General features: G+C 49.0%; 2 protein-coding genes across 2 annotated transcripts; one reads left to right on the top strand and one right to left on the bottom strand.

The window, feature by feature from the left end:
* Positions 1 to 3,343: 3,343 nt before the first annotated feature.
* Positions 3,344 to 5,733, bottom strand: MRPL46 (mitochondrial ribosomal protein L46). Its single transcript, XM_033070532.2, has 4 exons — positions 5,566 to 5,733; positions 5,056 to 5,248; positions 4,375 to 4,548; positions 3,344 to 3,785 (listed from the first exon to the last, which is right to left on the bottom strand). Exons 1-4 carry the CDS (start codon positions 5,731 to 5,733, stop codon positions 3,535 to 3,537), a joined length of 786 nt encoding a protein of 261 aa, XP_032926423.1. The 3' UTR covers positions 3,344 to 3,534.
* Positions 5,734 to 5,758: 25 nt separating this feature from the next.
* MRPS11 (mitochondrial ribosomal protein S11) lies at positions 5,759 to 9,219 on the top strand. The gene is made up of 6 exons (XM_033070783.1): positions 5,759 to 5,868; positions 6,032 to 6,145; positions 6,382 to 6,471; positions 7,153 to 7,282; positions 8,630 to 8,695; positions 9,112 to 9,219. Exons 1-6 carry the CDS (start codon positions 5,759 to 5,761, stop codon positions 9,217 to 9,219), a joined length of 618 nt encoding a protein of 205 aa, XP_032926674.1.
* Positions 9,220 to 13,608: the final 4,389 nt, after the last annotated feature.

Here is a 13,608-nt window from a genome sequence, read left to right as displayed (position 1 = left end):
GGGATGCCTCAGGGTGCTACCTGCATCCCAGCAGCTCTCCCTACTTATGGCTGTATTTGGGAGAATAGCATTCTTCCTCCTACAGGTTTTCAGGGAGCAAGAAGAAATGTAGCCTGTGGCTCCAAAGGCCTCTCCTGGCTCTGCATGTATTTATCTTGCCAATTTTGAAATATTTCATTGCTTGGGGCCAGCCAGGAGGAGCAACAGACAGCAGCTTCCCATTATGTGAGGAAGTGTGAGGTTCTGAACAGTTCACACTGAATCACAAAACATGTGAGCAGGTTCTGCTTAGAGAGCACCAACCCCCAAAACAGACAAGGAGAGATATCAGCTAGGGAACAGTTTTGTAAAAGTAAAGGAAAGCTGTATCTGTGAAGCTGAAAAGTGTTTTTATTAGGACTTGTTATTTCTCCTCCACTGGAGGGGAGTGCTAGTATCAACTTGCCACAAAGAAAACTTTCAGCTCTCTCTTCTAACACGGTGGCTTAAGCAATGGCTTAGATGCCAGTACTTTAGAATGCAACTGCTCCTTCCATTTGTGTCTGCTATTGGAGACTTGTAGCAACAGCTGCTGGACTGCATCACACCAGGTTCAGGACATCTTGAGATGCTTCCTTCCCCCTTGGAGAGGGAAAGGATGAGGCTTTTTGTGTATGACTGTCAAGAATGGAAGCATCCTATGCCAAAAAAGGCTTTGAGGAGCAGAAAGCCTCTGCAGTCTGAGCAGAGGAGCCTCCTCTCTGGTGTGCAGTCAGGAGCAGGTAACAGCAGCACCAATCTTACCTTGGACTGCTTAGATAACCTCTCATTGATGCTCTCAAAGCGAGAAGTTATGGGTCCTTTCCAAAATTCCTCTCTTCAGTGCACACTTCACAGGAGAGCTCTTCAACTGATCTCACAGTGCCTTGCACTGCAGACACACAACAAACTCAATTTTTTTTCCCAGGCACCTGCTGCGGTCACAGGTTCTGGCAGAGATCTCAGGTGAGGCTTTTGTCAAGGTGAGAAAAACCCTCCAGGGTTTGGGTGCAAACAAGCTCCAGCCTCCCTAAACATCCAGACAAACACTCTGATGGTTCTCCATCACGTTTGTAAGGTGAGTTTTGTGTTTCATGTTCAACAGAAGTAAAATGCTCCCCCTGCTCTTTGTGCTGGCCTGCAGGAGGCACACCTGGCTGCAGCAGCTCTCACACAGCCACGACCCCACAGGTTTCTTCTGCTCTCTCAGAAAAGGCTCTCAGGCTTTGTGCTGCCCTTTCAGCAGTTACCAGCAAAATATATCCCACCAGCCTGCTCAGACTTCAGCTCTGAGTATGGGAATAGGCTGACACTGAGTGGAAAGACAGACTGCAGCCACCAAGTTCCCAAAGCAAAACAGCCTCAGTGACCAACTGAAGGAGTTTGGGAGGAGAGGAAATGAGAAGACTCAAACCATCCTCCAGGATCCTTCCCTCTCCCCAAGGCTGGGGAAGAAAAGACACCACACAGGAGAACTGAGCAAAAGCCCCAGAGTTTTGGGATCTGTGATTGTTTGCAGCAACTGGCTGAGTGGCTTTAAATAAAATCAACTACAGGAAAAATAAAAATTATTTTTTAAAATAAATAAATAAAAGGTGCTGTTCCCACGCAGGCTGCAAACAGGAATTTTTGTTTCAGGTGATGAGAAAACAACACTTGCAGCTTTCAGAATAGACCAAGCTTCTCACACGCATGCTATCTGTAAGAACATCTGAGGACAAAGAAAAAAATATTTTAAAATGAAGGATGCTGTTGATTCTGACCTTTCCACTGCTGAAGGAGCTAGACATCTCTCAGTACAGACAACACCCAAAGACTTGCAGCTTGAGTAATCCAGAAATAGGAACTGTCTGGGGCTGAAGATCTACAAGGTTTCAGTACAGCCTTTTCTTTCATTGGTGCTCTGTCTTTTAGGAGCAAGCACAGATTAAACAGCATTTTCTATCACAAGGGCTCTGCTGCATCTTCTGCAGCCAGTGACAGCCTGAAACCAGAGTGGCAGAGAAAACCTGTACTGACTGTACCCGTGTCCCCCACAGGAGGGGCACAGCCTGAGGGGAAGGACTCACCTCCCCCTGCTGCAGGAGCTTCCAGTCCTGGAAAAGACAATACAGGCCTCCCTTCAGCAGTGCTGACCTCAGAGAGCAGCCAAAAATCTGCAGTCTCTCAGGCACACATGCTCCACATTTATTTCCTGTTTGCCACTGCTCTCTGCTGCAGACTCAGCCTCCTTGCCAGGCCAGTGAAGATGCTTCCAGGAACCAGATTTTGTTGGTAATTTATGGCAAACCTGCAGCTCCCAAACTGTCCAGCATTAGAAAATGGAAAGTTGCTGTGCTACCCTCCACCCCAATGGCTTGCAGAGTGATTAAGGATAACTTTAATTTGAGGCCTGGAGCTCAACAGCTCCCAAAGGATTGATAAAATACATACAGCAATCTCCAATTCCACCTCTGGAGGCCGAACTCTCTCTGGATGATTAACGACAGTTATTTCCTCCCCTCTCCTGCTGCTGGAGAAAGCTCATTCCCTGCAAGGTCCAGCAGCACTCTTGACTACTGAACAGCAACATTTACAACCAGAAAAAACCTCCAACAACAGAACCAGCCTCAGAGGGCCAGGACAGCACCACATAAGCCCAGGACAGATCTTCTAATAAAGAAATTGGGGCAATAGGATCAGCCTGCCTGAGGCAGGCCCAGCTGTGCTGGTTAGCAGTGCTGGCCTGATGCAGTGGGAATGGGAGCCAAGAACCCCCTAGAGACACCTTTGAGGCTGTTCCCACGAGGCAGCAATGCTAAAGCACCTTCCCCTCCCAGGAAAAATGAGCCTCCCATCCCAGGGAGCAGCTGCTGTTGCTGTTCTCCTCCAGTGTCTGTTGCTGTAACCTGAGGCTCACAGGGAGGCAGTGTGGGTGGGAAGGCAGCTGCCTATTCCTCATGGATCCGTGTTCTCCATGGACACTGTGCTTCACAGACTCCAGGCCAGGGGCAGCTAACATTAATGTTAATAAGTTGTGAATATCCCTGCTCACATCTCCCCAGAAACCCACCTTGTCCTGGCTTGGTGTTCAGGAGGGTCTGTTTCCACCTGGACACACAGATAACCCTCCAGTGCTGCTCTTGTCAGAGAGCAGGTACCAGAGATAAGCTTTAACTGTAGCAAGGAGAAACCCTTTGAGGTTGAGAGGAAAGCAAACCTTCTGGGTACCACAGCCCCAGGGAACCACACTCCTGGGAGAGGAAAGGATCACAACATGCATTTCCAGAAGAGGTGGAGGATGAGAATTCAACAAGAGCAAAGAACTCCCTCAGGAAAGCTTCACTTCCAAGTATAGATTTTAATATTTATTCAGTACAGGGCCAGTGAAGAGAACTGGGAAATAAGGCAAAGGCAAATTATCCTCCAGAGCCCAAGTGAACATCTCATACACACAGACCATGCAAAGCAGCAGCCATGCTCCTCTCTGGAGCCACATCCCACACCTTCCCCATCTGCTGGAGCACAGGCCATTGCTTACAAGTCCAGGAGGAATCTATTGACTTTTTTCAGGTATTCTGACTTCAGGTAATCTCCCAGCTCCTTCTTTGTGACCCACAGGTAATCTGCCTTCAGCTCTGCCCGGGACAAATCACTGCTTTGGAGGTAGGCTTTGAAGAAGAAGACTTTGGCTCCCACGTTATTCTCAGTTCTGATGGCCCTGGGGAATTTATACTTGTAAATCCCATATGGTGCATTCCCCAGGACTTTGGCTTGAATGTGATCTCCTGCAAGAAGCCAGCAATGCAAGAGAAAGACAGTAAGACATAAGAACACAGAGCAGCAATAACTGTTGCCCTGTATAACAAAAACACAGCATAAGCCATTGCTTGTATGTGGTTCAGACTGACTGTTCCCTCTTTGGGGAAATACTGACAACTGTGAAAAAACAGTGAATTTTCTCATAAAAAACCAGACCATTTAGAGACCAGAGTCCTCTCAGAGAGGGAGAGGGAGGAAGGGGAGGGTATCTATCCAGCTTTGCCAATCTTGAATGAAAAGCAAGGATATGTGTTTGCCATCATCACCCATCTGCCACAAAAGCTACTACAGGGCAACAAGAGGGAAAGAGAAGCCCAAACCAATCCCAGACATTCAGGGGTGTCTGGTGATACCCCAAAATCAGACCATGATTGCCAGACGTGGCACTGCTGCTGCTGGCAGCCAGAGATCCCAACTCACAGTGTGCCAGCCCTGTGCCATGAGATGTCTTTTCCCAGCAGATGGGAGATGATTTCACTACAGCAGATGACAAATATCCCTCAGACTGGGCACTGCAAGAAAACCACAAATAAGAGGGAGGGTCAAGCTACACACCCAAAAACGTAGCCATGGCTCGCTCAGCTGTGTTCCGTAGTGTCTCTCCAGGCTGCCACTCCACTTGAGGCAGGAGCCACAGCTCCTGGTTACCAATTTTCTGTTTCACCAGAAGCATCAGGTTGCTGTCCAGCTTCCTGCTCAACGAGGTTCGATCGTTGTTTTTATCAGCATCTGCAAAAAACCAACACATACTGGAAATAAAGTCTCCTGGCAGCATGTTCTGATCCCTTGATTATAAACTCTCTGTGCCTCACACCCAGCAACAATACACAAATGTGGATACATGGAATAAGACAAAAATCTAGACAGGAATGCTCTCAGTCACTCTGGAAGTCACTGCAGGATTCTGCTGCTGTTTTCCTTTCCAGGACTCTAAAATAAGCAGCCTGGATCTCCAGCTTCACAAAAATCAACAAGAGCACCAAGCAGAGCTTGGGAACCAAATGACCAAACGTTTCTCTTGTCTGGAAACCCCACCTATTTTCATCATTTTGCCCTGGTGAACACACACACTTTTTGCAGAATGGGAACACCGATTTCCCCGTCAGACAGTTAAATGCACATGAGCTGCCGGACTCAAGACTCTCTTTAAAACAAACAAAAATGCCTTCCTTCTACTGAATTGCACTCTGGCAAACAATCTGGGTGTTCTCACCCAGCATGAACTCCAGGCTGCACCTGTTATCCGTGGGGCAGCTTTGAAGCTCAGGAACTTCTGTTCCCACTTCTCCTCCAGGTCCTGAGCCATGATGACCGTCTTGCCCCGCGCTTCGTCCTCATCGTACGAGCTTTCCTTCTTCCTCCTGAGCGCCTCCTCCTCCTCCAGCTTACGGATTTCATGATCTGAATAGTGGCTCTTCTCCAGCTCTATCTAGAAAGGCAGCATAAAGAATTCTTAAGCTGGTATTAGCAAGCAGAATTAAATAATCTCCAGTTCAGCAAACCCAAGGCAATGGGAATTTCCTGAGGCTGAGCAGGGTTTCCCTGCTCGCAGCAGGAGCGTGTGACAAAACACCAACACCATGGAGGAAAGCCATGGGAACACCACCAACACCCACGAGATGTGGTGCAAACCCCACGGACAGAACTCGGGGAGCAACATCAGACGGTGTGTGCAAGGCCCTGATGCTCCTCTCCCCTCATGCCGAGAGCGCCATTCCCCATCAACACCCGCACATCCCCCTCTACCTGCTCCATGAGCGCCGCCACCTCTTCCTCCTCCTTTTCCAGAGGCTGCGTGATTCGGGGCAGCCTCAACAAGCACATCGCCCCGAAGAGCCTCCACGGGCGCTGGGCGGCAGCGCTACAAACGCCCCGAGCGCTGCCCGCCGCCCGCCGCGCCAGGGGCGCCGCCATCGCCCGCGCCCCACAATGCCCCGCCATGTCCCCTCCTGCTCCCGGCGTGCCCCGCGCGCCGCTCCCCGCGCGGGCCGGAGCCGCCGCCATCAGCGCCGCCATGGCGGTCGCCGGGCAACGCGTGCTGGGCTGGGGGTGAGCGGGGAGGGACGGGCTGTGGGAGCGGGGGGACAGCGAGGGGACAGCGAGGGGACAGCGGGGAGGGTTCCGCTCGCTGCGGGGTGGCCGCTGGGGGATTGCCGCTTGTCGCTGTCGCGATCCCCCGCGCCCCAGCGCTCACCGGCGTTGTCTCCCGCAGGGCCCGCGCCGCCGCCGCCCTGTGCCGCGGGCTCCGCACCGGCCCCCCGAGGCTGCAGGGCACGGCGGGGGCGGCTGCCAAGGAGACGGAGAAGCAGAGCGCGACCGAGCAGAGGTGAGAGCCGGGGCCAGGCCGCGCCGGGAGGGCGCTGCCATCTGCCGCTTGCTGCGAGGTTTTATCGCCTTCGGTGGGTTTTCAGCCGGGGAAAGGGAGGGAGCCGCTTGACTCAATCAGAAACGCAGCTTGTGTTTCTCGGAGGCTTGATCCCTTCTTTCCTTATTTCCCGTTATGAAGTGAAACTTTGTAGTACTTGAAGAGCGAGGTCTGATAGCTCTTGTTTTGCTCCTCAGCTCTTCAGTCCTGCAGAGGAACTCCGTGAGATGGGATGGCAAGGTTTATGAAGAGGTCCCGATAGCTCACATCAAAGCAACGTACAACAAGTAAGCAAATGAGCTGCTCCATTCCTGCTCTCGTGTGAAACAAAAGCTTAGAACCCCGGGTTTGGCCTGTCATCGTTTTGATCTGAAGGCTCAAAGAAAAACAGCCGGAGGAGTGGTGTTCATGACTGGGAAGATGTCCCTTGATTTAAACCTCATTGCTGCTCAGGGAGCATAACTGCACTTAGAGTGTAGTAAAAGCAATGAGATTGGTTTTACGCATTTTAATTACATTCTGATATGAATAGTCAGATGCTGGTAGTTTTAACAGAAAGTTGCTTCCAGCCCACTGCACTATTTCTGTACAGGTGTTGAAAAACTTATCATATTCTCCATGAGAGTTGTATTTCATCAGTGATTCCTCCTGTGATATGTTACTGCTTAAAGCTCTTTCATGTTCTAGAAGTGTTTTGTGCCTTTTTTTTTTTTAGTAGAAGAGATAAAATGCAATGAGAGGTGAGTCTGAAGTGTACTTAGATAAAGCACACCTTCTCCAGAAAGGTTCTGCCTGGGTCTGACCTCCAGAAGGTCGCTGCTGGGTGCTCTCTGCAGTGGGTTTAAGTGGGATACTTTGAAAGGAAAGCAAAAGTCCTGCTGTCAGCTGTGCCAGTAAGGTGAGTGAGGAGCTGGAGAATAAAGCTTTTTTCCAGCTTGCTTCTTCCTTTTGCCCCTGTCCTTCCACAGCACCCACATCCAGGTGGTGAGCTTTGACAACCGGCCGTTCTCCCGCACGTCCTGCGGCACAGAGGGCTTCCAGAACGCCAAGAAGGGCACTGCCATCGCAGCACAGACCGCAGCCATGGCAGCGGCAGTGGTGAGTGCCACCTGTGATCCCCACCTGCAGAGGGGAGCACTGACTGCCTGCCCCACACCTGGGCACCAGCCTGGCTCACAGGCAGCACCCCAGAGCTGTTCTGTGCTGCTGCAGCAGCGTCCCAAGTTTCATTTGCACACAAGGTGTGTTTGAAAGAGCTGTTAGAAATGCCCCGAGCGTGAGCTGAGCTGTGCAGGTTGTGATTGGAAATGTGTGATTGTAACTTGAGCCTGTCCTTTCCTAGCACTGCTCTGCATAGCCTCCTGTTTTCCTAAGTGAACATTGCTCAGTCATTTGGGGAACGTAGCCCTTGAATCAGCAGCAGTTCCAGTTTTGCACCGTAGGGGACTGAGAAGTAGCTGTAGTTATTGTCTGGATGTTTTATGTCAGCTCTCTGCCACGGAACTGAGCTCTAGTCAGAGAAAGTGATGTTCTTGCAGCTGTAGTTTCTAGCTGCATATGGTTCATTGTAACTCTCTAAAAAAAACCATGTGGGTGTCCAGGTGGAGGAGAAGAGGCTGGCTGTGTCACAGTCCTCATTACAGCAAAATGAGGCAAGGTTAAACTGAAAATCCTTATCCTAAATTAGGTGGAACTCACTCCAGCCTTTCATGCTGGAGGAGTTTGGTACCACTGCTGTCCAACAGCTTATTGTGGTTGACTCAGAGGGATATAAGAACATCTTCACTATTAATCTGGACTCGTTGGAGTCTCATAATAGCTGCATAGCTGTGCTTGGATAGATTTATTCTGTCACTGTTGAAGTAGTTAGTACGTTAATTGCACCAGAGCACAATGAGAAAGAGAGCCAGAAGAGCTCCCTCCACGTGGTGGCAGCAGGGCTGTGCTGTACAGCAGTTCTTCATTTCCAATTTGCAAGCCCCTAGAATTTTTGCACTGGAGGTGTGGACTCCTGCACAGCAAATCTAAAGCTTGCCTGCTCTTCTAATTTACCCTCCAGAACAAATCCACTGCTCACAGGGGAGAAGTCGCCACATTAGAGAAAGGAAAACAGCTTAGAGTTAGTCCTTGTTAGTCCCTTGCCACTTCAGTCATGTATCCATGGATATGTCCTTTTCTGCCCTGGCTTTAGGTCACAGATAGTTTGATTTGAGAGCTTTCTCTGGGTGCAAAGCTGATAGTCTAGCACAGAAGTTCTCTTGAACTGCCATGACCATACCCAGCATCTTTTGCTTTTAGTGAATCTGCAATAATCCCTGTATATGTCTTCTGTATTCATTGCCACCTAATCTTTATTTATACTTAAATGCTGTTATGAAAATGAAAGACACCAGGGGAGCCAGAGTTTATGTCAGAGAGCACACTAACCAGTTGTTCTTTCCACAGAAAGCACGTACCAAGGGGGTATTGCACGTGCGAGTCATGGTGAAAGGACTGGGACCAGGACGCAAAGTAGGTGTTGGAGTTTCTTTTCCATACTTTACTTTCTCAGCTGTCATAGATGTTTGCTAAACTCAGGCTGGTCTCAGTTAACTTTTTTTTTCTGAAGCTGATATAAAGGATTCCTCACCCAAGTACCCAGTAGTGAGTTTTTAGAGTAATACTGTTTTAGAGGTAGAGTAAAAGCTGTATTTGGGACTTCTTATGGCTAAAAAGTAGGAAAATTAATGGGAATGTTCAAGAAAGGACTAGAGCACATAAGTTTAAACTGGGTTTTCTGATATTAGTTACTTAAAATTAAGAATTACAAAGTGAGAAGCATTGGAACAAGTTGATCTTCAGGTGGGGACTAAACTGTTTTGCCATGAGCTTTTTCCCTTCTCTGCTGCTGTGTGTGTTGGTAACTGTCATCTGCTGTCCCATTGCAGGCTGCCATCAAAGGGCTGACAATGGGAGGTTTGGAGGTCATCTCCATCACAGACAACACCCCAGTCCCCCACAACGGCTGCCGCCCACGGAAAGCCAGGAGACTGTGAGGGCAGTGCAAGGGACACACAGCTTTCAACATCAGCTCATCAGGGACTGAGGTGAATGTTGCTTCTGTGATGGATTCTGGAAGGCCACCCTCCCTGGAAGTACTTGCTGAGGGAAGCTTGGAGAGACCATGCTGAGCCTTAAAAATGCAGGAGGTAGAAGGTGCTGGTGAAAGCAGGAATCCATGTATTCCCTTAGTGGGAAGCCTCTTGTGTACAAAGTTTGTTGATTAAAATGTTGGTCTTTTGACAGTCATTCCTGCTGTGTTCCCAGAAGTATTTTGGCTTATTATTGCCTTTTGACTGCTCTCTTCCTCTTACCACCATATGTGGCTCTTATCTAGTCCTCCATGCCATTAGTGTCCTTGTCAGGCAGGAGAGCCTGAGATCTCGATGTCATTTGTAGTAAACAACTGCACAGGGTCAGGTCATCTTCCTTCCCTCTTTGTCTCACTGCTCACATTGGGAAATAAGGCATGGAGTAACTCTTTCCTTCCCCCTGTGCCCTATGAGAGGCAGCTCTTCCTGTTCACAGAGCACCAGCCTGGATCCATTCCTGGCAAAGATCTCTTGCAGTGCTTTGTTTCACCCAAGCTGTACTGACCTGCCACCGCTCTTGGCAAAGGAAAGCACCGCTCTTTCTAAAGGGGCTGCTGGGATCTTGCCAGGTTTGATGCTTGCAGTCTCTTTGGCCCTGCCTTGTGCACCACAAACTGGATTTTCCAGGGTCCTGGGGAAAGCAAGCAGGGGTTAGTAGGCCCAAGGAATAATGAAATGCTGCCAAGGAGATACAAACCATTTAAGTCTTGAATTGTACCTCTGTGTGTCCACAAGCAGCAGGAGCTTGTTGTGGGTCTGTGATGTATTATCGCTGTCCCAGCTCTAGGCAGAATTTCTGCCAAGAAAATATGTCAGGAGCATTAAGCAGGGAAGGTAACAGCAGTAACTGACTACAGGATTGATTTGCTGGATGGCAGAGGCACAGTGCCTAGCAAAGGGCATCTCACTGAAATCCCTGCTGCCAGAGAAGCCCTGGCCCTACACAATGTACTCTGGGCAAGTATTTCACCTGTAAACATGGTGTATTTTGGAGCAGCCAGCAGTTCTACTGCAAATGCAGAATCTTCCTTTCTATTATTTCTCGTTCTGTCGTTCCTCCGTAGTTTCTTAAATTGCATAGTTAACTATTTTCTTCCTCTTTAGAGAAAGGGTGCCATAGCAACAAGGCAGTGAACCTCCTTCATGGGGCTGAATGGCATACGGCAGGTTTTGAAGGAAATCACTCTGCTTAGAAAAGCCTGTTGAATTACATTTGACAGGAGAAAACAAGATATAGACAAATCTCCTGCTTTAGTCCAACTCTCTGTATTTGAAGGGAGGGTAGGTGATCTTAAAGGGAAATTCCTTGAGCTGGCACAGATTTGAGTGAGGAAGAGAGGCTCTTCCATAGATGTTTGACACACTAGAAGAGTTTCTCCCCTCGCTCACAGCTGCACTAGGGATTTAATATTCTGCTTTTTAAGGAGAAGACAGCAGGTCAGCCATAAACTGCCAAGATGAACTCTCTGAGTATGCAAGCAGCTGGCTGGGGAAAGGGTGTGTGATGTGCTTACAGCAAGGCTGGGCTGGTTTCTGTGCCCAGCACAGCAACCAGTCTGACAAAGGAGAGGCACCAGGCTGTGCTGGCAGGTTTGTCTAACACACAGAAAACCAAACCCTGCTGTTCTCTACTACAGCCTGTTCATTGCATCAATGCTGAGGTGCCCACATCACATGAAGATGGCAGAACAAATTGAAAAGTGAGATTGTGAAGAGATCTGTGGGCCTTCTGGAATTCAGGAAAGAGTATGAGGGTCAATCTAGAGTCAGAAAACAGCAAGAATAAATCTTCGTCTTGCCCAGACTTCAAGGCTGTGTCTTCTGTAAAGGCCACTCCTTAACACTCTTGGTTTCTGGGTGTGTGTGAACGTTTTAGGAAGTCTGCCAGTGCATCACCACTGCTTATACAGTGAGAAGCTTCATATCTCTCCCTGCCCTGCCTATTTCTGGTAGCTACCCCTACTCCTTCCTTTGACTGACAGTGCTGTAACACCCTCTGCACTGGACAGAAGAGGCTGACACTGTTCTCCATGGCTCACTGGCTGAGATCTGTACAGGATGATGCAGATCTTCCAGATCCCCAGCTCCCTGTACTCTGAGCTCCCCGGTGCAGTACTTCAGTTGTACAGCTTTTTACTGAAATCACAGTTTCCATCCACCTTCTCTCCTGCCCTGATGGAGCACTCCCAAAACCATGTCCTAACTTAGTGCACAGTCTGAGCTGTTTATCCTGGGGCAGTCAGGTGAGGGAGCACAACTGCACAAAGCAAGGGCTCAGGTGCTCCTTCCTGCACACACTGTACAGTGGAAGAAAGCTTAAAACTCTATTGTGGTTCGTGTTGCAGAGAATTAATAGACACCAATAGTGCTTAACGATTTCCTTACCCTTCAAATGAAACTATTAATTAAGGGCCTGGTTTTAGTCAGCCACTGGTGTTTATGAGTTCTAATTGCTTTTCTTGGCATCTGGGTGGAAAGTCGTTTTCTACTGGCTAGCATTCCTCCTGAGCAGCAATTACTTCATTTGTCAGTAGCATGGCCACAGCATTAGCACTCTCATTAGGGTCATATCCTCTCCCTCTGGGCTTCCCTATTGCTTTTGGACATTTCTCTCTCCATTCCCTCCTAACTTGATTCCCTACACTCAAAGATTACTTTTTTTGTAAAATAGTCTCAGAAATTGTTTCTGGCTGCAAAGCTTCATCCCAATTCAACCCTGGCCTTTCCTGAGATTCTGCCTTCCGTTCTAAATAAACGGTCACGTGGACCTCTCTCCATTGTATCCCTGTAAATCCCTGTGTAAAACACACAACAGTCTCCTGACTTACAGATAAAATGCTGCCTCAGGTCTGTTTACGCCTTACTGAGTGCCACACCATCTTAGGGAGCTAGTCTAACTCAGTTACCCTTCCCTTGCACAGGGATGGCACTGGTAGCCTGGAAAAATAGCCCTCAGTCATCTCCCTAATAGTGTATTATTCTGCAAAGAGGAATTACTTCCCTATCCCCAGCAACAAGGACTTTCTGCCCAGAGCTGCAGCTTTATCTGCTGAATTGGTGATTTACTATTTCTTCCATGAGCATCTCAGTGACAAGACTCAGGCAGCCAATTTGGATCCCTTTGTGAGATTCAATTAAACTGTTAGGTGATGTCAGTGTCCTTTAACAGCTGACTGTACACACAAGCAGGCAAGAAAGGGGAGAGGGGAACAGACCCTGCAGTGCTAATAAACTGTAGCAGCAGGGGTGGCTTACGGCAGCCCGGCTGCAGCTGTTAAAGACATCTGTGCAGGTTTTGCTGGCTTTCCCTCTGGTGTGGGAATACCTGGCTCAAGATGTGCACAAAGCAGGTCACTGAGTAGGTGTTTATAACCCCAAAGCACCCCCGGGAGTCTTGAAGAAGTAACAGTTCAAATCAGGTTATGTTTTTGCACTCAGACTTCGCCAGATAATCACGGTGCTGCTTTCATGCCTGGCATCCCCACCTGGCCCCTCTTCTCTTCCAACCTCAGCCCATGACCTCTCAGACCAAAAAGAGATAAAGGGCCCTTGGATTGTTTTTGTGCTTTTCCAATGCTCTCCCATCCCTGAAGAGGCATTAATAGGTACTTGATGGCAGTAGGAACTGCTCAGAGGTTTTTCTAATGAACAGCCTAAGAGCATCCAAGTCCCCACACTGATGGTGAAGCAGGACTGCAGGGTCCTCTTGGGGAGATGTAGAGGGGAGCCAAGCCTTTGTTTTTTTGATGCCACTTTGGTTTTTTGAACCCACTCACACCTCCTCTGCTGAGTTCTCCAAGCTTCCCCTGCACTAGTGCCACTTGGCAGTATCCTCTAATTTCTCCAGAGCCCATAACCCTCCTCCAATGCCCACATCTACTGAGAGTGGAGGCTGTGCACCTGGACCCAAACATCTCAGCAGCTCTGGAGCCCTAACAGCCATTGCTTGGGAGAGCTGCTTCCAGCAGCAACCTCACTGCTTGTTTTTCTAAAAAAATGTAAGCAGAAAGGAGAAAGGATTGGGCACAAGGGGCTCCTGTGCACAGCAGCAGGCAAGGCTTCCCACCCACACAGGGCTCCAGGTAACAAATAAAACGTGGGGCCCCAGGCAGGAGAATGACATATTTCACCCACCAGTCTCCCATCCTCTGCCCCTTCTGCAGGTCCCAAGGTGATGTGAAATAGGACTCATCTCTTCCTGCATCTGCCTGCAGGCACAACTTGCTCTCCTAATTGCCATCCAGACTCTCACACAGCCCTTTGGCAAGATCTGGTCACTGCCTTTCGTTTTGC

The sequence above is a fragment of the Catharus ustulatus genome, chromosome 12 (genome assembly GCF_009819885.2).
Source record: "Catharus ustulatus isolate bCatUst1 chromosome 12, bCatUst1.pri.v2, whole genome shotgun sequence".
Classification (NCBI taxonomy): domain Eukaryota; kingdom Metazoa; phylum Chordata; class Aves; order Passeriformes; family Turdidae; genus Catharus; species Catharus ustulatus.
This window is presented reverse-complemented; position numbering and strand designations above follow the sequence as displayed.